Source organism: Lithobates pipiens, unplaced genomic scaffold (assembly GCF_037356315.1).
Source record: "Lithobates pipiens isolate NorthernLeopardFrog02 unplaced genomic scaffold, aLitPip1_a1.2 Scaffold_18, whole genome shotgun sequence".
Taxonomy (NCBI): Eukaryota; Metazoa; Chordata; class Amphibia; order Anura; family Ranidae; genus Lithobates; species Lithobates pipiens.
The window spans coordinates 431,902,619-431,927,748 of NW_027507758.1; the positions used below are offsets into that span (position 1 = coordinate 431,902,619).

Below are 25,130 nucleotides of genomic sequence, written 5' to 3' on the forward strand. Positions count from 1 at the left end.
GGACTTCTTATGGCATTCTTTTAACAATGGCTTTCTTTTTGCCACTCTTCCATAAAGTCCAGATTTGTGGAGTGCACAACTGGTAGTTGTCCTGTGGACAGATTCTCCCACCCGAGCTGTGCAGCTCCTCCAGAGTTACGATGGGCCTCTTGGCTGCTTCTTCTGATTAATGCTCTCCTTGCTCAGCCTGTATGTTTAGGTGGACAAGGTGCTTATAGTGTGACATACTTGTTGTGAGTGTAACTGTATAATTTTTGTCAGCAAGTGACCTGTCTGTTCCCCCTCTTCATAATATTGGATGACAGGCAATGACGCCAGGTGATCCAATGCATCCTGAACCAACAGTCAAGCCCCCTTGGTGGAATGTGAGGGATTCACAATATATTCTTGTTCCAATTGCAGTACCTGTTGTGCAACCCAACTAGCAATTTGGTATCTTGTTACTTTAGGAAACATATTCACTTCTTTCTATTTTTAACAATTAAGGGCCAACTAAATTTATCTCAGGGGATTAAAAAAATAACTGGCAGACATATCGTTTCTATTATCAATTGGTGACTGAACTTAAATGAAAAAGACAAAATAAAAACAGAATGAATATGTTTAGTGTTGGACCAGAACATTTTTTTCCAACCACTCTAAAATGGCAAACTGAAAATTCTGAAATCTGTATCCAAGCCCAAATTTTGATAGCCAACATATTTCTCCAGTAAGTAGTATCCTTGCACCTAGAACCATTGCCATCTAATATTATTATTCTCATTTCTTTGAATAATATTCATACTCTGGGGCCATTTTCCTTCACATATTCAATATCATGCATGCTTGTATCTCAATTCCTTTTTCATATCCTGTCACGGTATCAATCACTGCCTCCTGTCCACTCAATCCAGTTTTGATTTATCAGCCAGCGTCTTTCTGGACTCCATAACTCGACCCAAACCATTTTAACGAGACAGTGACAAATAGCCCCCTGTATCACATCAACCTGTTCCACTTAGTAAACTAAGACACGGGAGCCATGACATCCCCACATAAAGTATTCCATTCCCCCGACTGATGTATATTAATGAGGAGATGCGATTTGAAATGCCTCTTCCACATCACCATCTAATATGATCGAATTAGGAAATAGGATGATTTATTAAATTTTGCCGAGCTGAAAGACTCCTTTGTATCGTTCCATGTGAGGTTGGGAGAAGGGAGCTGTTGCTTTCAATTTCTCCTGCAGAGGACATATAGGAGTTTCACAGACAAATTATTGTCTCAAGGAGGCAAAATGTTATTAAGCAAATGCTCAATAACGCAAAGCTAAATCAGTTTTTTTAAATTCCTAATTTAATGTAAATCACGGTTCCTTTGCAGAAATTCAGTTTGCGATCTTATTAAGTCCCATTTGCATCATCCAGCCTCACTCCAGGATAGTTTTAAATTCATAGAACTAGTGGGTAAAAAAAAAAAAAAAAGGCATAAGCCAAACTATTACAATATCTACCAGGACAGAAATAATTAATACACTAGCCCTCAAAAATAATAACGCATATTATGTAATGCATAACAAAACGGCTACATCAGTGGCATCTACCACAACTTTTGTGGCAATGCCATGCATCTCAATTATTTAGCACCACAGCACAACTACTGTAAATTACCTAACAATGTTATAGAGATGCAAACATATTTAAAATATTTAATAATTTAACATAAAATGATCTCTAAAATTCTGTCAACACTAAATTTTCATACCAAAGAGCTACAGTATATTTTTAAAAATTACCTCAAACCAAATTAAAAACAATATAATGCATTTCCTAATTAATAAGTTACAATTCCATTTATATGTTTGCAATTTAATACTTCATGGCCCCTTCCTCTGGATTAAATATAAGATACTATTTTTACCATAGTGTTACATTCCAAAGTGCCGTTTTCTGGACTTAGGTAGGTACAGCTCTCAGAAGATATACAGCAACCCCTTGAAAATTTAGCTCTGTCGAATTGGCCCACTGTTTCATTTAAGTTTGACATGCCTGGCTTTACTACACTGAAAAGTACACAAGTAGCTTTAGCTAATAGGAAGGGAGAGCATAGGGTTGACCTTAACGGTTTGTTGCTGCTCCTCCAATAACCATTCATACTGTAGGTTGGGGCTGTCCCTGACCAAGCTGTACTGTTTAACGGCAGTAGAGGAAAGAAAAGTCATATTCGGTCTGTGCTGCCTGACGGTGTTCTGAATTGAAAAACTGGCATTTTTTGTCAGGTAACATAGTTCACACTGATATTATATTTTTTGCGAATGTACCAGTTTTTGCTGTCATTTCAACTTTAGAAGTGCAAAGCTTTCTCCATCATCACCTCCTAGAAGTCAATGACCCAAAACAAGTATAAAACCAGCAAAATTAGAACTCCTAATCTACACGTGTTACAGGTTAGTAACTCACTAAGAACTTGAAGTATCAATTGAATTATTCTGTAGAGCCACCATTTCAGACTTTTGAGGCATGTTTGAATCTGAATTGTTGGCTGAGGAGAATTAACTTAGCATTCTTAGCAAGATTCATAGCAAGAATATACTACCCTGTTTCCCCGAAAAGAAGGCCTAGCGTGATTGTCAGTGATGGCTGCAATATAAGCTCTAATCCCCCAAATAAGCCCTAGTTAAAGTTCTTGTAGGTCTTATTTTCAGGGTAGGGATTATTTTTGGGGAAACAGGGTAGGGCTTATTTGGGGGGTAGGGCTTATATTGCAGCCATCACCGACAATCACGCTAGGTCTAATTTTTGGGGAAACAGGGTAGTACATCAAGCCTCAATAAACTTTCACCTTGCCTTGAAATGGGTCTCTTAAGATGTCATTCATACCCACTCATACTGACCTTTGTCATGCTCAACCGCTTCTTTGTGGGACATAACCAATCAGTATGGAGATCTGAGCCACAATTGTTAACTTGAACAACTATTTGCTCTGAAAAACAATGGCTTGTCTAAATTGAATTCCTCCTGGCAACCTTGGACCTCTCACCAGCTTTAGAAGGGTTGATTACTGGAATAGGGCCTTAAACTTGTTAGTCTTACCTATAAAGACCTCACTGTTACACATTAATACTCTGCAGCCAGATTGCTTTACTCACTTTAGTCTAACCCTAGCAGATACTGGCTGCTTCTTGTGTTTCCCTGATAAACTTACAGTCCAGAGGTTCAGTATACGTTTTGTAAAATTAGTTCTCTCAATGCTTCCATCAAGCATGTTAACTCATCAAAAGCACCATGCCCTCAACAATAAGACTTGAGCAATTTTTTGTTTACTACATAATTATCCTGGTACCCCACATCTTCATAAAAATGTAACTGTCTCTCGCACACTTCATTATGATTACTGATAGCACAGGTGAAGAAATGCAAGAAAATTAAATGCATTACTCTGTCATTGAGGACCAGGAGTGGGCACAGACCACAACTAAATGTATTCATATGCACCAGGGACAGGAATACAATATACAATACGTTTGGTTTCAGCAAAGTTAAGATATGTAGCCATTTTTTATCCAAATAGTTTTTATGTTTTAATGCAGTACTTTCTTTATAGCAAACATCTGACATCCTGAAATATTAGTTACACTCAATGTACCCAGGGAAAATCCAAATTTAGTTGCACTATTATTACAATTGCAATAAGACTTTACATCCAGCTCATCTTCTCATGCCTCCCTGCCAATTCCAAATACTGGTCAAGGGTAACACCTATTCTTCTTAGTGGCCAGGGGGAAGGGTGGCAATATAAGTGGGAAGACAGGGATAGGATCATCCAAGTTCTTGTAGAAATTGGAATGACAGAATCTCTCAGGTTTTGAGTCTCCTATAAAAATAAACTGAACATGCAGGAAGGTTGCTGGGGGTGCTTGCTGCAGTCTTGCATCCAGTTTACCATATGTTAAGATCTCACAGATACACAGTAAAACACAAAGTTAAAAATATTTTTGCTAGGGCATTAACAAAAGGCATCATGTAGATAGATAAAGCAATTTAAATATTCATAACTGTGTGAAGAAAGTTTTTGGAAACAAATGATATCTACCAGTATGCACCACAAATACCCATCCCTGATTGGTTACCTCCTGTTAACTTCTTTTATGATGCTATTCCATAAACGGTAGTAAAATTAAGAATAAAGTAGTTGCCATTTGGCATGAAATATACATAGATCCCATTAAATAGAAGTCATGATTTAGTAGGAATTGAGCAGTACAAACAGGTTATTATTCATGCATTTTTAAACATTTAATACCACGGTGTGACAGTACATTCAGTTTTTAACAAACATCATAGTGGAGATCACAGCAGGAAAATTCTTATAGAACATAGTCGTCACGGAGCCTATATAAGTTAAGCAATATGCACATAGCTCAAATCATTAATGTAAACTTCTGTCGAAGGGGTAGGACCGAAAAACATCTGCCAATTGGCATCCAATCAGCACTGTCAGTCAATGGCTGAGAGTGCTGACTGGGGTGTTCTTGCGGGGGGGCTGTCCCCCTGTCAGAATACAGTAGGGGAGATCTCTGTACTAACATCAGATATTAAGTAAAGGACTCCTGCTGAGCTCTTCAGGTTTTTTTTCTTCAGCCCGCTGGTTGAACAAAAAAAAAAAACTAATAGTGTGTACCAGGCGTTTCTGCCGAGCCTGTAAATCATGGTCTCTGCTACAGAAAGTGAAAATATCCAAAATGTTTGAATGGTCACAGGAACAGAAGGTGAGGGGAAATCTTCCAAAGGGCATAGCTGTTCTGATGACAACCAAGTGGGCATATCCCCACACTTTGTTGAGATCTTCTTTTATTGCAGTGTCTCTTGGATAATAAGCGAAGAGTAAATCTTCTCAACAGGACACAAACAAAAAAATAATAAAACTGATGGGGTCCTAACAATTTCCTAGTATATCCAAAAATAGGAAAAAGGGTTTTGACCTTAGATATGCTTTGGGATATATTTTAAAAGTAGAGAATCTGGCATACAAACATTAGATTGTCTTCTGAATGTCACTGCAAGCGAATCTTTTAGAACCATGTATTTTAAAAGCAGTGCTTGATTCTCCAGGAGACATTGTTTGGTGAAAATCACACTCACTGCCTAGGATAATTTCATTTTAGACACTTCCTAAAGAGTAAATGGCCTTTCCTATATCAGAGGTCAGACATTGTGCTGAGTGGCTCAGTTTGTGCATAAGTGCAAATTTACATGTGGGGCCTTTCCCCATTTGTTAGCTTATCCATCTATATTGATAGTTTTGAAATCCTGCATGGTGTGAACATCCATCAATGATAAAGCATCCAGTTATAGTACAGAATATTTTTTATATTCTCTAATCAATTATTGCTAAAGACATGTATAACCTCCAAAAAAACAAAATGTAATATATTGCAGCATACCAGCCCTTCGATTGAGTGGCTCCATTTGTTTTAGTCATACGATTTTTTTATCTTTATTTTCACCTGGTAATAGTATAAATAATACAAGTTCTATCCCTGGGCGGGTGACACATAGTTGCTACTCAGGCTGTACTTCAAACATGCCTGCATATGTTTACCTCCATTATATAGGGCAGTGATGGCGAACCTTGGCACCCCAGATGTTTTGGAACTACATTTCCCATGATGCTCAACTACACTGCAGAGTGCGTGAGCATCATGGGAAATGTAGTTCCAAAACATCTGGGGTGCCAAGGTTCTCCATCATGGATATAGTGGATGATGGGTTTGATAGTTTACATAAGAAAGATCACTTTGCTTTCTGTTCAGGTCCCAGGAAGTAACAAGGATGCAGCATGTCTGTCAAAACCAAGAGGCATTTTCTGCATTGGCTAAAATATTCTTAACCTGAAAAAAAGAAAACTAATACAGCCACCACATCTAAGAATTGGTACATTGCAAAATATTATATTTTTGTTCTTGGAATTGGTTATCCTGTAAAATGACACTGTCAAGTTGAAATAAAATCTGCACAAAGCTGCCCCAGCAAAGAATATAAAAATACTAATCTCTCCTGCACTGCCCAATACCATTCCAATCATGAGGCATCTTCCTGTAAAGTCTACAGAGAACATGTAGCGATGTGGGAGTACACTGAGCACTGCAGTAGACACAGGAGACTGACACTCCTGAAGTGGCAATTTCTATGCAGCCTTCATACTATAGGAAGACTGACCAGAGCATCATTCGTTAGGAAGAGAGGAAGTCATTTACATTTTTCTTATACAAAAACAGCTTTGTGCAGATTGTTTTGAAATGGCAGGGATACTTTAGGTAATCCTTGGTATACCAAATTTTGGGAAGTAACGCCCAATCCATTTTTTAAAAACAATCAACCCTCTCAAAAAGAGAAAAGAACTGTTAAGAAAATGCTTGGTTTTTATGACAGACCTGTAAGTGAATTTCTTATTGTCTAGGCCTCTGTGTTGACTTTTCTAAACCTGAGCATGGAGCAATAGCGAACACTGTTCAGTCTCTGTGCCTTATCCGCACTGACAGTACATGAATATCCACTGGCGTGACTTCAATGGAGGACAAAGAGGGAAAACGTAGGCAATGCTCCCTATCATTTTTTACAGCTTGCGATTACTGAGCAAAACCTCTGGCAAAACATATTGGGTATTCACTGTGACTTTGTTATTGCAATGTACAGTATATTTATTTATTCAGCAGATTTATTTATTCCTTCATGGGAAAAATTAATGGCGGGTCATCCTAAAATGACAAAATCACCTTGATATCCTTGATCTGTGGACTTTTCGCGACTTTCCTCTATCTCTTGACCTGCTGTGACTGCGCTTTCTCCTTGAACTGTACGATGATTCACTGCTAGACCGATGCCTGCGTCTAAAACATGAACAGATGAAAAAGTATAAAATGATATCTAAAAACTGCACATGATTAGCCATATACATAAACTATATATAGTTGTTAGGCTTATATGATAGAATGGCATGTGATGATATATATGATAGGATGGTACTTTACTGTCACAAGTCAGTATCCCTGATCACCACCATACCAGTCATATGTCGTCACTGTACTGCACTGTTGACAGTATGTAAAAAAAAAAAAAAAAAAAAAAAAAACTTATTTAGTTTTATAATGTTTTAATATTCTTTGTTAGTTTCATATAAGAAGTTAGCATTTACATGTGAAATCTTGTCAGATGTTCCCACTGAAGCACAGAGAACAAATTATGGAAAATACTCATAACAGTTAATGCAGTGTGAAATTCAATACAGATCAGTAAACATATGCCTCCATCCGGAGGTATTGGCAGAGGTGGCTCCAGAGGAGGGCAGAGGGGGTAAGGAGGGGAAGGGGAGGGAGGGGAGAAGGGGTAAGGAGGGGAAGGAGAGGGAGGGGAGAGGGGGTAAGGATGGGAGAGGGGGTAACGATGGGAAGGGAGAGAAGAGGGGGTAAGGATAGGAAGGGGAGGGGAGGGAGGGGAGAGGGGGTAAGGATGGGAAGGGGAGGGAGAGGAGAGGGGGTAAGGATGGGAAGGGGAGGGGAGAGGGGGTAAGGATGGGAAGGGGAGGGAGGGGAGAGGAAAGGGAGCACCAGCTACCCAATTAAATTAACTAGTGTTTAACAAAAAACATTATAGTTGTACAGTGCAGCTAGGATGTGATAACCATGAAGACGCCTGAAAAAGGAACTTAGCTATGCATAAATTTTTTGTGACCTATAAACTGTACAACTCAATTGAACAATAAACTGAAATCTTTTAGGTGGAGGGAAGTAAAAATAAAAAAAATAAAATATGGTTGCTTAAGTGTGCACACCCTTAAAGCACAACTCCAGGAAAAACGTTTTCCCCATGTCCTTGTTTCTGATCTCATACCTTCACCGACTATGCCATCCATGTTCTTCTGAGCTCTGTAGTTCCTCTGCAATAGCCTGCTGATCTTGAAGAAAAACCGTTACTGTCCAGTGGTTTCCTGTTTGCAAGACCACTGGCTGCTATTCCTCCTTTACTTCCCACCAGTAGTTCCCTAAAAGCATCCCAATTTGCTGTAGTGGACAGAGGGGTCTCACAACCCCTGATCTGTACCGCCCATTGAGGTGGTTTCCTCTTCTCCTCCTCTGCTCCCTGCCAACAGTGCGCCCCATCTCTCACCGCAGAGTGGGATCATTGTGACCCACCGGCTGGGTAACAGAGCAGGGGGATCTTGGGCTGTGACAGATCTTGTATATGAAATACTGGATGCTGTAACGGCACAGATGAGACCGCACTTATGGGCACTGAGGAGACCGCACTTATGGGCACTGAGGAGACCGTTCCACCATTATTGTGTTATTGATTAGTAAGTTAGCCCTGCACTTTTTTTTCTCATGCCAACATTTACTTGTGCCACAAGCAGATGTGTCCTGGCTCTTTCTTTCTGTGGTGCAGATAGGGATGTTCTCACATACACCATAGAAGCACTGATTGCTGTTAGAAAGATACAGCAGGGGAGGAATATTTCTAATACTGAAATACAGCAGAGTAAAGTCTGTATAATATATAATTATTGGCAAAGTGTCTACAGTTCAGTAATGATTACATAAAGCAAGTAAGGGCAATATGTTTATCTCCTGTTGTGGCTGGATGGGGGAGAGCACAAACATGCTTTGTATTTATAAGGCTGTAACCTATCTACCCTGCTTTGTGCTACTGAGTAGTATGGCTTTCTGGCTGCAGAATGAGGGTTGTGATTTATGTTGAAGTGGGCTTGTTCACATTTACATGTACAGGCCTTGTGTATGCTCCCACATTCATTGCAATTCCCAAAGGTTCATGGGAAATGTAGTTAGAGAGAGGGGAGAGGATATGATATAATCACTGTTCTAACAGCTCCTCCTTTGAAGAATACACAATGTATTTTTTGAATTAGAGAGCGCACTTCCTGAAAATTCAATTAGACTTTTTTCTTCAATGGTAAGGAATTTCACAAAAGTAATAACTGTTTTGTGTGGGGGTGTACCAATGGGGGATTTTTTGCCGATCCTGCTTTAAACTAATACTTTGTTGAAGCACCTTTTGATTTTATTACAGCACAGTTTTTTTGGGGGTATGAGTCTATCAGCATGGCACAACTTTACTTGGCAATATTTGCCCACTCTTCTTTGCAAAGACACTCCAAATCTGTTAGATTGCGAGGGTATCTTGTGCACAGCGCTCCTCAGATCACCCCACAGATTTTCAATTGGATTCAGGTCTGAACCATTCCAAAACTTTAAACTTCTTCATTCCTTTGTTGATTTGGATGTACGCTTTGGGTCGCTGTAATGCTGAAAGATGAAGTTCCACTTTCATGAATGTTCAACTTTCTAGCAGAAGCCTGAAGATTTTGTGCCAAATATTGACTGGTATTTGGAACTGTTCATAATTACCTCTACCATGACTAAGGCCCCTGTTCCAGCTGAAGAAAAACAGCCCAAAGCATGAGGCTGCCACCACCATGCTTCACCGTGGGTATGGTGTTCTTTTGGTGATGTGCCATGTTGTTTTTGCGCCAAACATATCTTTTGGCGTTATGGCCCAAAAGTTCAACCTTGGTTTCATCAGACCAGAACACATTTTCCCACATATTTTTGGGAGACTTCAGATGTGTTTTTGCAAAATTAAACTGGGCTTGGATGTTTTTCTTTGTGAGAAAAGGCTTCCGTGTTTCCAATCTACCCCATAGCCCAGACATATGAAGAATATGGGAACTTGTTGTCACATGTACCACATAGCCAATACTTGCTATATATTCCTGCAGCTCTTTTAATATTGCTCTAGGCCTCTTGGCAGATTCCCTGACCAGTTTTCACCAATTTTGTAGTGACGTCCAGTTCTTGGTATTGTCATTGTTGTGGCATATTTTCTCCACTTGATGACTGTCTTCACTGTGTTCCATGGTATATCTAATGCCTTGTAAATTCTTTTTGTACCCCTCTCCTAATACTTTTTACCAATGAGATCCCTATGATGCTTTGGAAGCTTTCACTCCCCCCGCCCCCCAAAAAAAAAAAATTGTAGTTTTTAAATTGAGTTGTACAGTTTATAAGTTACATTAAAAAGGTTCTAAGGATTGATCGATAATATACACTGATTTGGATTATTTTTACCCCAAAAAAATGTAGCAGAATACATTTTGGCCTAAATGTATGAAGAAAGATTCTGTTTGGAAAATCAATAAGAGAAACTAAGAAAAACATTTTTTTTCAAAATTTGATATTTTCGTTTTTAAAATAAATAAAAAGCCCAGTGGTGATCAAATATCAACAAAATAAATATCTATTTGTGTAAAAGAAATTACATACATTTAATTTGAGTGCAGTGTTGCTTTTCAAATTTTCAACCTCATCTACTATGACCAAGCAACTGCTAGTTAAAGTAGCACAAAATGCACTGGTCACGAGGGGGGTAAAATCTTTGATATCAAGTGGTAATACAGAGTTGAAGGTGGAGAAAAGTGGCTTTTAAGAGCTCAATTGGGTGGTGTAAAAAAGGTGACCTGGAAGCATAGCACAGAATAAGGCTGTTTTGGACCCACTTATTAACTTAAAGTGTCACTAAACCCACATCTAAAAAATGAATCAATAAATGCTGTGCATACTTAGTTGCTTAAAGATTTGTTTTCTGTATTCTGCAAAGAACCTGGTTGATTCTGCTGCTCTCTATCTCCACCTTCTGTTCATGTCTCCAATTCAGCTAGAGATTTTGTAGCTGTGGACATGCTCAGTTTTCATTAAGGTTCTATGCTGAGCATTTCCTCCCTATCACATCTGATCAGCCCATGTGACTATCGAGTCATACATGTGGGTGTATACACAGTGGCAAATGACAGCCCACTTTATTCCTCCTCCATACCCACTAACTGGCTAAACACAAAGAGGGCAGAATATTACATGTAGATCAATGAAGGCTTCACCTCCCTCTAATTCTAAGACACTAGCTGGAGGGGCATGACAGCCTGTGACTGGCAGAAATTCGCCCCCACACCATGTTATTTCCACAAAATAAGATTTGATTTCAAATATATATTAGTATGACAATTTAAAAGTTTATTCATATTTATTTTTACTCTATATTCCAAAAGCAGTTTTTTTTCTTTTTTTTTAAATGACCAGCAGAGGACTAAAGACTTCTCCTGCTTATTTTTCCCTGCAAACAGGCTGGGAAAGATCTGGGTCATGTGACAGCTGTATATTAATTAGGAAAAAAAGGTACTTTTTTTAAATCAAATAATTACAGTGCCATCATCCACATACAGAAATAGAAGGGACAATGTACATTAAACAGTGTGTGTTTAGTATTATTTTAAGGGGTCACAAAGTTCTAATAAGTGCATAACTTGGTGGGAGCTCTAAGCGGATTTGAAGGGGAGGTGTGTCTCACTGTATATGTTGATGGAGAGAGCACTTTTTAAGAGCACAGGAATTTGAAAGTCTTTCCTAAATGGACACTGTTTGAAGAACATGTTATTGATTTGTCACAAGTTTCTCATTATCAAAGCACCAACTACTTAATATTGTCAGAAAGTTTTATACTACTCCCTTTCATTGTTATTTGAGCTTTTTAAGACCGTGGGATGTGTTCACTAGGGAAGATATCATATTGGTTTATAACTTAACTGTTTGGTGCAGCACCCATTATTTGATTTGAAGTTTGATGTGAAGCTACGTGACTGTCATTTCAATATATATCTTTTTTTTTTTTTTTTTACAGGCAAAGTCTAAAAACTGATGTTTATGCATTTTATCTTAGCCACAGCTCACAATTTTTTTGCTGTGATTCACTGGTGATTCGTCCTGCAAACATTTAATTTGTAATTTCTTACAGTATAACTAAAGGCAAAACTTTTTCTTTCATTTTGGATAGAGTAGAGAGGGATTAGAACACCTGTCAGTGCCCCCATTAGGGATATTCACCCTCTCTATTTGTCCTGTCTACCATTATCATTGAAAGTGAAAGTAAAAGAATATTCCAAATTTGGGGTTTTCCCCAGAAATGTGATAGGAGAAATTTTCCAATAAGGACACTAGTTCTGGTGAGCTGGAGGTACCCAAGAAATTCCCTTAATTTGCAGGGATTTTCTCTCTCTTCCTGTTTGGATATAGGACAGGAAGTGAAGGGAAATCTCTGAAATGGGCCACAGATGCCGAAAAAAAAAAAAATCTGACAGGGATTATAACCCTCCCTTGCTCTATCCAAAATGAAAAAAAAATTGTCTATAGCGCTACTGTATTAGCACCCTACAAGGCAATGTCTGCTAGTACAACAGCAGCTTTCGTTTCCTTTATATCTCATCTACAAGTATGCTATTACAGTTCTCCAAGGAATTACCATTACAAATGGCTACATACTCAAGGATTTGCTGCAAATACAGCCTATTGACCAGTTATCACAGTGTTTGAGGCAACAGTATTAAAGCCTGTAGATTTTTTTCTCATTGGACATACTGTTATAAGTGATTACCATAACTTAAAGGCAACAGCCTGTCCTGTGTTGCCTATGGCTGGTTTATGAAGTGCTAGAATACAAAAGCATTTGAGCTTGGTTCTCGATACATTTGTAATGCATTTACACTGCATTTGCCAGGTGTTTACCATACATTCACACCGACTTGTATGAAGGAATAAAAGCAAAGCATTACTTGATAGCAAAAGCCTGTGCACACTATTCCTACAAGTAAATTACAGGCAAAACAGACTATGAGAATATATATTTAAAAAGAAGAAAATCTATTTACCTAAGGCTACTCTGTGTTTGCATGAAGCGTTTAAAAAGAAACTGACTAGCATAATTTTGATTACAGCAAGTCGCAAAAAACAAAACAAAGGCAGGCCAGGTTTGATGCAAAAGTTTTTCCTGCAACCCTGGGTTGCAGAAAAGAAAATCGCTCTATTCCCTCAGTGTTAATGGGCGAATCCCTCCCGTGGACCTATTATTGGGGGGGGGGGGGGGGGCTGTATCTGCCATGAAACACAGTGATTATTGCTAATGGCTAAAGTCTCTGGCAATAACTGTATGCTAAAAATCCAACATAACGGTTGTACCCAGGTCCATCAATGGATTGACTTGGGTACAATCAGCCTACCTTTTTCCACCTGCACTGTGAAAGTTTACGTGGTGTGTTCAATAAAAACATGGTAACATTTAATTCTTTGTGTATTATTAGTTTAGACCGTGATTGTCTATTGTTGTGACTTAGATGAAGATCAGATCATATTTTATGAACAATTTGTGCAGAAATCCATATCATTCCAAAAGGGTTCACATACTTTTTTTGCATAATATATATATATATATATATATATTTTTTTTTTTTTTTTTTTTCGTAACAATATATAATACATTCTTACTTTAGATCCTCATACCCTGTAGATGTTGGATAATTCAGACAATAAACAAGATCTTAAACTGGTCCTGAGGTTCACTTAGGAATATTGATTCCTTGTAAGCCAACACACATGCATTTAAGATTAAGCGTCATGCAGTATAGCCATATGCAGATTTTGACTGTAATCCCAAATATATCTTTAACATAGCTTGGACCTTTATCCTCCCTGTGGCTGTCTATTCAGTTGTCCAGACCATTACCCCATGGGTTTCAACTGCCATCACAATTATAGATAATATCTGAAGGAAATTTAACAGGTATGTAATATAACCCATAATATAAGAACAAATACAAAGCAGCCAATGCATTGTCGGGTACATAACACAGGATTAGTTTCTTTTATATGTTAATTTATATTGTTGCAAGAGTTCTCATGTTATGAATACATAAGTATTTGATTTCAAGTAATATGTTTTATATAATTTTTTTCTTATGGATGGTTTATCATTCAACCTAGATTGATGCATATACTGCTGAAGAAGTTGTGTGTAAAAAATTTGGCAAAACATACTGAGGTGGAATTTTAACATGGAACATGTAAATTGTGTCTATTTAATTTATCAGTCTTGTAATTTTCAATTTTATTACAAAAATGAATTTCATGGATATGAAATAATTAATAATTTTATAACATAACTGTGTCGATTTGCATCTTTAAAGTCCCTATTTGCTTTGTGTTTTTGTATTTAAAAATTGGGATGTGGTTCTAAAATAATTCAAATTCTTACGCTCAGGACTCAATAGTGGTAAAATTTTAAATCTTTTAAGTCACATTCTAAGCAGATATTTAAAAAAAACACAAATACAGTTTTGCAATAAATACAACAACATTTGTGTATTTTAAATGAAAGTAGTAGAGCCCAAATTTTACTTGTTTACAGTCTTATGCAGTCTCTGTACAGCAGAGTTGGAGTAGGACAGAAGAAAGCAGTACAAGAAGCCAAAAAGAAGAAACATGGGTAGCAGCAGAGCAGACTGACAGAGACAAACTTATCACTGTGCCGTTTCTCTCTCACTGTCCAGCCACAGATTGGGTGGGTCAAAGACCGCTAGGGCTTAGAGGAAGTGGGCCTAATAAGGCTGGCCATCAGACTGAGGACATGTAGCAGCAGAAAAAAAAAAAAAAGAGAAGAGATACTGTTCCCTTATAGCAGGTTAAACAGCATAGTCCCTTTACATGCTGTAAAAAACCTGGTTGATCCTGCCTGTTCCCGTGTTCCCCTATATAAAATGACCATGGTAATTGCTGATCCATGATACCATGGTCAGTTTACATACCTCCATCATCCCGCTGCTTTCCTCTTTCTTCCCCCTCATCCTCCCCCCTTGCTCATCAGTTACTGTGTGTGAGCGATCTCTCTCGCCCCTACCCTCCTGCCACTATCAGTGGATTACTGCCAGCCCCCCTCTATTCTACCAAGCTATACTTCAACTACATAATGTAAATGTTTGCATAAAATTATGCCTCTTATTTCAGATAGTTTGTTCGGTCACGCGACCTCCGGCCACTCTACTGCCCCCGATCTAAGGGCTACAGCAAGAGGGGCCGAGTGGTCAGCACAGCAGTCACGTAACCTCCCAGTTGATGTCAGAGGGGATCACAGCCCCTCCCGTGGTAGCCCTTAGATTGGGGGAGAAGAGCGGCTGGAGGTCACGTGACCGAATAGAAATGATCTGAAATAAGGAATTTAGAGGCATAATTTTATACAAACATATACATAGTGAGTATGGCTTGGTAAAACAGGCAGTGATCTTTCTTTAACTTTACAACCACTTTAATTACCTAATAACATATTTTTTTAGATCAGTCAGTATCCAAATTGAGGTTGCATTATAATATTAATGCAGTGTAGGTGCACTGCATTTGGATATCCACACTGTCGAGCACATGACTCAACAGTTTTCTGCTATTAAAACCAAATCTAAAATGGAATTCCCACCAAAACTTTTTTTTAAGCTTTGTACAGAGTGGTAGTATTGTGGTACATCCCGTTTAGTGCTGGTGCCAAAGCTTTACCAAAGGAGGGAGGTAAATAACTGGTAAAGTTGTCTTAAAGGTACATTACTTCAAAGTAGGTGTAACCAGTTCAAGAAATGCTACAACTTGCGGACCACCTGTAAATACATCCAACATATCCCATATCTTCTTTATATAGATGGTTGGGAACCTGTCCCAGGAGCCTTCATATGTTTAGAGTTGAAAATTGGGCTTACACCCCAACCTCATAAAAATGTATCTCACAATGGAACACTGAAAATGATACCTTTATATTTGGCTTAAAGAGGGATTCCACCAAAAAAAGAATTATTAAAAGCCAGCAGCTATAAATACTACAGCTGCTGACTTTTAATAAATGGACACTCACCTGTCCCGGGTTCCAGCGATGCCGGCAGCCGAGGCCGATCGATCGCTCGGCCCTCGGCTGCTGCCGCCACCATTCCAGGTGAGGGAATCAGGAAGTGAAACGAATCAGCTTCACTTCCCGGCTCCCTACTGCGCATGCGTGAGCCACGCCGCGCAATAGGAAATCTCCGCGCTGTCACTGGGACCCGTGTGTGTCCCAGCAGACAGCGCGGCAGGGCAGGAAATGGCGTAGACTCCCGTGGGAGTCTATGCCCGGAAGTGGGTGAAAATACCTGTCTTTGACAGGTATCTCCACCCCCCTGAAAGGTGTCAATTGTGACACCGGAGGGGGGGAGGGATCCAATCAGCGGAGGTTCCACTTTAGGGTGGAATCCCGCTTTAAACACCATAGCTACTCTGGAAAGCAGATTCAAATTATAATTTTGAAAACATCCAACTACAAGAGATTTGCTGGAAGAGTAAAGACCCACCTAAATACTACACAATCTTGTACAGTTGTGATGCATACACCGGCACAGGTGATGTTAAAAAAATAAAAAAATGAATGCACACACATGGTAGCTAGTCAGAGAAATGAACCCATGAAATTATATTCCTGAGCTTAAATATGTTTTGTTCAAGCTACACTATAACATTAATGCTTCTACTGGAGTACCTAAACAACAAAAATATGATGAATTCAATGGTTTATCGAAAGAAACCTATGAGAAAAAAAGCACCTCAAAGCGGAAGTAAAAATCATCATGAGTATACAAAAGTGAGAGGGGATGGTATATACATTAAAATGGTATTAACCACTTGCTTTCAGCGCTGATGCACTTTGAATGACAATTGCGCGGCCATACAACACTGTACCCAAATGAAATTTTTATCATTTTTTTCCCCACAAATAGAGCTTTCTTTTGGTGGTATTTAATTACAGCTGGGAGTTTTATTTTTTAGTAAGCAAACAAAAAAAGATGCAAAAAAAAAATCATGTTTAGTAGTTTGTTATAAAATTTTGCAAACAGGTCATTTTTCTCCTTCATTGAAATGCGCTGATGAGGCGGCGCTGGTGGGCACTGATAGGCACAGTTAAGGCACTAATTGGCACAGATAAGGTGGCACTGATGGGCACAGATAAGACAGTACTGATGGGCACAGATAAGGCGGCACTGATGGGCAAAGATTGGCATGGATGAGTGGCATGGATGGGCACTGATGGGTACCACTGATAGATGGGACTGATGGGCACTGATAGGTGGCACTGCTGGGCATGGATATGTGGCTCTGGGGTGCACCACTGTTTTGTGGCAGATTGTGCGCACTGATAGGTGGCACTGATGAGTTTCACTTTTTCCCCTACTTAGGTGGCACTGGCAGGGGGCAGGTGGGCACTGATGATCTGGCCGTGATCGGGACTGATGTCCCTCTCATGGCCGCCGGTGATCGGCTTTTTTTTTTCTCCTTGCGCTGTCAGCGCAAGGAGAAAAAATTGCCGATTACCAGCTCTGTTGCGATCACATGATCAGCTGTCATTGGCTGACAGCTGATCATGTGGTAAGGGGTCGGGATCCACTTGCTCCGATCTATGATCAGGCGAGTCTCAGACTCGCTGATCACAGAGCGCGTAGGTCGCTCGTGCATGGGACGTCAATAGACGTAGTCACGGCAAAGCAGGTCCGCGCTGTAGCCGTCATTCGGCTATAGTGCGGCTCTCTAGAGGTTAAATAAGGTTAACCCAACATTTAATATTCCTGATGTGTGCCTGCTGTATCATGTACTTGAAGACCAGTGTGCTGCTGTTTCTCCTCCCCTAGATCTCTGATCTCCTTATGCAGCTGAGAAAAAAAAAGTATTTGTAATGTCTTTAAAAGAACAAAAATGTTTTGCATTTAATTTCTATTTTAAAAACCTAATGGGTTGTTTTACATGGTGAGCGTTCACACACAGTTACGAAAAAAGTATTTAGTCCCCAGCTGATTTTGTACATTTGCCCACTGACAAGGAAATGATCAGTCTAATATTAATGGTAGGTTTATTTTAACAGTGAGAGACAAAATAACAACAAAAATTATCCCCCAAAAAAAAAAACGCATTTCAAAAAAGTTAGAAATCGATTTGCATTTTAATAAGTGAATCATTTGACCCCTTCACAAAACATGACTTAGTACTTGGTGGCAAAACCCTTATTGGCAATTACAGAGGTCAGACGTTTCTTGTAGTTTGCCCCCAGGTTTGCACACATCTCAAGAGGGATTTTGTCTCACTCCTCTTTGCAGATCCTCTCCAAGTCATTAAGGTTTCGAGGCTGATGTTTGTTAACTTGAACCTTTAGCTCCCTCCACATATTTTCTATGGGATTGGTTTGGAGACTGGCTAGGCCACGCCAGGGCCTTAATGTTCTTTCTTTTGAGACACTCCTTTGTTGCCTTGGCTGTGTGTTTTTGGGTCATTGTCCTGCTGGGATCCATTTTCAATGGCCTGGCTGAGGGAAGGAGGTTCTCACCCAAGATTTGACAGTACATGACCCCATCCATCGCCCCTATGATGTAGTGAAGTTGTCCTATCCCCTTAGCAGAAAAACACCCCCAAAGCATGTTTTTACCTCTATGTTTGACGGTGGGGATGATGTTCTTGGGGTCATAGGCAGCATTCCTGCCTATGACCTAAAGTTGAGTTGATGCCAAAGAGCTCGATTTTGGTCTCATCTGACCACAACACTTTCACCCAGTTCTCCTCTGAATTATTAAGGTGTTCATTAGCAAACTTCAGACAGGCCTGTACGTGTGCTTTCTTAAGCAGGGGGAACCTTACGGGCTCTGCGGGATTTCAGTCCTTTACGGCATAGTGTGTTACCAATTGTTTTCTTGGTGACTATGGTCCCAGCTGCCTTGAGATCATTCACAAGATTCTCCCGTGTAGTTCTGGGCTGATTCCTCACTGTTCTCATGATCATTGAAACTCCACGAGATTGACAGTTATTTTGTGTTTTTTTCCATTTGCAAATAATCGCACCAACTGTTGTCACCCTCTCTCCAAGCTGCTTGGTGATGGTCTTGTAGCCCATTCCAGCCTTCTGTAGGTCTACAATCTTGTCCCTGGCATCCTTGGACAGCTCCTTGGTCTTGGCCATTTTGGAGAGATTGGGATATGATTGATTGAATGTTTCTGTGGACGGGTGTCTTTTATACAGGTAACAAGCTGAGATTAGGAGCAGTCTCAAAGGAAGTACTCCTAATCTCAGCTCATTACCTGTATAGAAGACACCTGGGAGCCAGAAATCTCACCGATTGATAGGGGATCAAATCCTTATTTCACTCATTAAAATGCAAATCATTTTATAACTTTTTTGAAATGCACTTTTTCTGGATTTTTTTGTTGTTATTCTGTCTCTTACTGTTAAATGAAACCTACCATTAAAATTTTAGACTGATCATTTCTTTGTCAGTGGGAAAACATACAAAATCAGCAGGGGATCAAATACCCGTATATACTCGAGTATAGGCCGACCCGAATATAAGCCGAGGCCCCCAATTTACCCCCAAAAAAACTGGCAAACTTATTGACTCGTGTATAAGCCGAGGGTGAGACATGCCTGTCCATCCCTGTGTGTGTGTCCGTCCATCCCTGTGTGTCCGTCCATCCCTGTGTGTCCGTCCATCCCTGTGTGTCCGTCCATCCCTGTGTGTCCGTCCATCCATCCCTGTGTGTGTGTGTGTCCATCCATCCATCCATCCCTGTGTGTGTGTGTCTCCATCCATCCATCCATCCATCCCTGTGTGTGTGTGTCTCCATCCATCCATCCATCCATCCCTGTGTGTGTGTGTCTCCATCCATCCATCCATCCATCCCTGTGTGTGTCTCCATCCATGTGTGTGTGTGTGTGTGTGTGTGTGTGTGTGTGTGTGTGTGTGTGTGTGTGTGTGTGTGTGTGTGTGTGTGTGTGTGTGTGTGTGTGTGTGTGTGTGTGTCCAGCCTACCTTTGTCCCGAGCCTCCGTCCCGTGCCTTGCCTCCTTGCCTCCGTCCCGTGCCGTGCCTTGCCTCCTTGCATCCGTCCCGTGTCGTGCCTTGCCTTGCCCCCGTCCCGTCCCGTCCCGTGCCGTGCCGTCCCGTGCCCTCTTCGTCGGCGGCCATTGTAAAGTTCAAAAGCTGCGCCGCCGCCTTCGCCTGTGATAGGCGGAACACTGAATTTCCCAGCAGCCTGTGTTCCGCCTATCACAGACGTCGTATCATCCTCGTCCGTAGTACGAGGATGATACGACGTCCGTGATAGGCGGAACACAGGCTGCTGGGAAATTCAGTGTTCCGCCTATCACAGGCGAAGGCGGAGCCGGAGGCGCGGCTTTTGAATAGAATGGCCGCTGTCTGTCTGCTCGACACGCTGATCGAGCGGGCAGACAGCGATGACTCGAGTATAAGCCGAGGGGGGCACTTTCAGCCTCAAAAAAGAGGCTGAAAATCTCGGCTTATACTCGAGTATATACGGTACTTAAAACCCAAAATCAAGTATTTGTAATGTCTTTAAAAGAACAAAAATGTTTTGTATTTCATTTCTATTTTAAAAACCTAATGGGTTGTTTTACAAGGTGAGCGTTCACACACAATTACAGAAAAAAGTATTTGATCCCCTGCTGATTTTGTACATTTGCCCACTGACAAGGAAACAATCAGTCTAATTTTAATGGTATGTTTATTTTAACAGTGAGAGACAGAATAACAAAAATATCCCAAAAAAGTTATAAATTGATTTGCATTTTAACAAGTGAAGCATTTGACCCCTTCACAAAACATGACTTAGTACTTGGTGGCAAAACCCTTGTTGGCAATTACAGAGGTCAGACGTTTCTTGTAATTGACCCCCAGGTCTGCACACATCTCAAGAGGGATTTTGTCCCACTCCTCTTTGCAGATCCTCTCCAAGTCATTAAGGTTTCGAGGCTGATGTTTGGCAACTTGAACCTTCAGCTTCCTCCACATATTTTCTATGGGATTGGTTTGGAGACTGGCTTGGCCACTCCAGGGCCTTAATGTTCTTTCTTTTGAGCCACTCTTTTGTTGCCTTGGCCGTGTGTTTTTGGGTCTTTGTCATGCTGGAATCCATTTTCAATGGCCTGGCTGAGGGAAGGAGGTTCTCACCCAAGATTTGACAGTACATGGCCCCATCCATGGTCCCTATGATGCCGTGAAGTTGTCCTATCCCCTTAGCAGAAAAACACCCCCAAAGCATAATGTTTCTACCTCCATGTTTGACAGTGGGGATGATATTCTTGGGCTCATAGGCAGCATTCCTGCCTATGACCCCAAGTTGAGTTGGGGTCATAGGCAAAGTTGGTTTGTTCAATCTACACTATAACATTAATGCTTCTACTGGGGTATCTATACAACAAAAATATGATGATTTCAATGGTTTATCGAAAGAAACCTATGACAAAAAAAAAACACCTCAAAGCTGAGGTAAAAATCATCATGGGTATACAAAAGTGAGAGGGGAGGTATATACATTAAAGTGGTATTAAATAAGGTTCATCCAAGATTTAGTATTCCTGATGTGTGCCTGCTGTATCATGTACTTGTATGAAAAGTTATCCTGTTCCATTTGTATTGCTTCCTTTGTAAAAATCTGACCACGCTAGGCATGAGAGTGCAGCGTGGTTAGTTTTCTAGCTGTCCTGGGAACTCAGCTTTCACAGCCTACTCTCCTCCAATGACCAGTCTGGTGCTGACACGACCCCCTCCCGCCCGCACATTCACCGGGAAGACCAGTGTGCTGCTGTTTTTCCTCCCCTAGATCTCTGATCTCCTTATGCAGCTGAGAACAGAGGATCACAGGATCACTTAAAAAAAAAAAAAAAAAAAAAGTATTTGTAATGTCTTTAAAAGAACATTTCAAAGACTGAGAACATTTATTATAATGCAGCTTACAAATTCTTAGATTTACATTCAATTTCTAAGATTGATTTCTTCTGTTTTCATTTGGTGATTTGGCCAGTAAGTCTGTTTCTCAAAAGAACAAGCTCTCCAGCAGAATCTATCAGTTACAGTGATTACACTTAACACTAGCAGGGGTGGTCACAATGATTAGCTTTTATGTAAAACCTTTATCCCATTGGTGCCCAACCTGTGGCCCTCCAGCTATTGTGGAACTACAAGTCCCATGAGGTTTTGTCAAGGCTGGCAGTTACAAGCATGACTCCCAAAGGTTGAGGCATGATGGGACTTGTATTTCCGTAACAGCTAGAGGGCCCCAGATTGAGGACCCAGACGAGTTTATTCCAAAAAGGAACAAAACTTTTTGCTGTAACTGATTATAAAGGGTGAGCTGGAGTTTGGCTGCAATTCGTCAGTGTATTTAAATCTGCTCATACATCCAACACTCTCCTATCTCCAGAATGACAACATTGCAGTCCAAAGGTCCCCCTGTGCTCCTTCATCCAGAGAAGGGGCACTCCAATATAGGATGTGTGTTACTGGTCAGATCGGCAGGTGAAAACTGAGGAGGAAAAGCCTAAAAAAAAGAAAACGAATGCAGCCCCCACATAGTTACAAAGTTAGTAAGGTTGAATAAAGACACCAGTCCATCCAGTTAAACCTGAGTGAGTGTCTACAATTGTCCCTATCCCTGTACATTGCACACTCACATTGGTGCCTACCCTCAAGGAGCCCACAATCCAAGGTCCCCATTTATATACTAGGGCCAATTTTGGACAGAAGCCTATTAACCTACCTGCATGTCTTTGGAGTGTGGGAGGCACAGGGAGAACATGCAAACTCCAGGCAGGTAGTGTTGTGGTTGGGATTCGAACCAGCAATCCTTTTTACTGCTAGGCGAGAGTGCTAACCACTACACCACTGTGCCGCCCATCTAATGATTGGTAAGCCACACCATATTGTTTTACATTTTGTTTCAATTTTAATGCTGCTTTAAAATCTCTCATGGCCTTTTGATTAGAACACTGACTCAAAATACCTTTTAAAAATTTGGAATATATGTTCCAACAATGGGAGTTAAAGCAGACTATGGCCATCACCATGTGAAAGCAACAATATGAACCCCGCTTTCTGCAATAAAGCAAATAAGAGGCAAAGAAATTATGCCACACTACACTTCAGGATGAAGGAGCAGAAATCCAATATGCCAGCAGAATTGATGAACATCTGCTTCACTGATCTCATGTCAAAGATGGCTTGGATCATTCAGAGTAAGAAAAAATGTTAAGAAACCATCTGCAGGATAACAAAGGCCTTGCTTGGTAGAGAATCTGCTCAGACGTAAACTTCTTGGTTCAACTTGGTAAAGGAAAAGATTACTGCCAAAAAATGAAAAATACCTGGAAAACACAGCACAAGTACTGTGCATGACATGTGGAATTTACATTTAGTAAAAATAAAAAATGGAGAGAAGAAACTGCATTTTGTATGGGAAAAGCAATCTGAGAAAACAGTGCACCAATATTCATAGAAACCAGAAAGTTTTACAGGGTATATAAACTAATTGGGGAGGAATTCAGACCAAGAATTTTAATAACTAAAGCCAAGGCCGGTTCTATCATCTGTTACCAGCGCATCATACTTGTGAACTGGAAACTTTGATGAGCTCCTAAATAAAGCAGATGAGAACAGGGAAACCATTTGTCAACGGGAGTCAGAAAACATCTTATGAAAAGAAAGATAGAGCCAATGTGACATAACATAAAAAACAAGAAATCAATAAGCAAGAACTCAAGATCCTTTTAAAGAATTGGAAGCATCTGAATTAAAAAGGAACTGCCCAATCAGTGGAATTGTGCAATTATGTGCGCACTTCATAGCAAAGAAGATCCAATGGTATCCAAAAAATTGTGTTTCTCTCAATATTACAAACAAAATCCTCTCCAATGTTCCTGATTTCTTCCTCTTAGAATTAATGGGCAATTAGCGATGGGATTTTTTTTAAGTGTTTACAAACCGTTTATTCAGAAATATTCTAAATCAGATTGCATTAAATTATATAAACATTTCGGTATACAACATAGAAAGTTACTATCATTAGCATACCAATATACAGTATAGGTATACAGTCATATATAATGGATGTTTTGTACATAATACCAATGATAGGTGTTATCAACAGATCATAAAAAAAAAACATATGATATATAAAAGGTATAATCCTAAACCTATTTAAAGTGGATGTAAACCCAATTCATGAAATCTGACCTATGCACATACAGTATATCCGTAGTGTTTTCTTATCTCTAAGTCCTGTGCGTTTCTGCTGTTTCATTGCTCTGTTATCAGCATGATAACTTCTGAGAAGTTCACAGAGACGGGGGATAAAAGTAGCTGGAAATTTGTGTCATGGGAGGTAGATTAGCATAGAGCTTGTCTTGTCACAGCACAGCTCTGAACGAATCTTTGTTCTTCTACCTATGTGGAAGGGGGGTGCATTTTCTCCAATCAGCTGTCTCCCAATGTAAGCCAAGACTACACTTCCAGTGCAGAATGAGGAAGTTTAGAATTCTTACATCGTGTTGAATTTTAACAATATAGCAAGATGAAGACAGCAGATATGCAAGTAAAACTTATGTAGGAAGATTGGTTTCATCTCAGTGCATCATCTGAGGCTGTTGACTTCACTGGGTATATATGAGGGTTTACATCCACTTTAATATACTCTTAATATTTGCTGAATGGTACTATCAAAAAAAAAAAAAAAATAGGAGGAGATCTAGTCATCTACTGTATTCAAAATTGAAAACCACACATCCCATTTTGCATGAAATATATGCATGGACTCAAAAAGAGTATGAAAGATTCTCTGTCAACATAATGGCATCAGTTCTGTCTTGAGTTTTTCTATGAATCTGATCAAGGAAAAAACAACTGGGTGCCTGATAGGATCCCACCACCTTTTCTACCAACTTCAAAAGACCACTTGATATAGTTTTGTAGTCACATTTTTTAGCCCACATATAATAAAATCCACAACTAAAACATTACTCAGGAAAGCATTTCCTTTAGATTTTGTAAGAAAGCATTTCATTATCATTGCCGCCAGGCCAGATCGGTCAGCAGGAGGGGCCTGAAGTGATGGCGGGGGGAACCCAGAAAAGAAGGAAGGATCAGGGCTGCTCTGTGCAAAACCATTCCACAGAGCAGGCAAGTATGATGTTTGTTATTTAAAAAAAAAAAAGGTTTAGTATCACTTTAAAGTGGTTGTTAAGCCACTTCTATTAAAAGCTCCCATCCCCTCTGTATTATAACAATAAGATCCCCGTGCCTGTGCTATATAATAAATAGGCTTATCTGTACCGATAACATAGTGTTTTCCTGTGCTCAGGTGCCTCCTCCCTTCTCTCCCCGACTGACAGTTCTAGTGGGTGGGGCTGAGATGAGAGAGAG

The 25,130-nt window shown here is 40.0% G+C and overlaps 1 protein-coding gene across 2 annotated transcripts in view; it reads right to left on the reverse strand.

Moving 5' to 3' along the window:
* Positions 1-25,130, reverse strand: part of RSRC1 (arginine and serine rich coiled-coil 1) — a 508,526-nt gene that overhangs the window by 463,831 nt on the left and 19,565 nt on the right. For both annotated transcript variants that reach the window (XM_077488086.1, XM_077488085.1), the window contains exon 3: positions 6,758-6,871. In XM_077488086.1, coding sequence (XP_077344212.1) covers positions 6,758-6,871 — 114 coding nt within the window. The remainder of the gene's footprint in view (positions 1-6,757; positions 6,872-25,130) is intronic.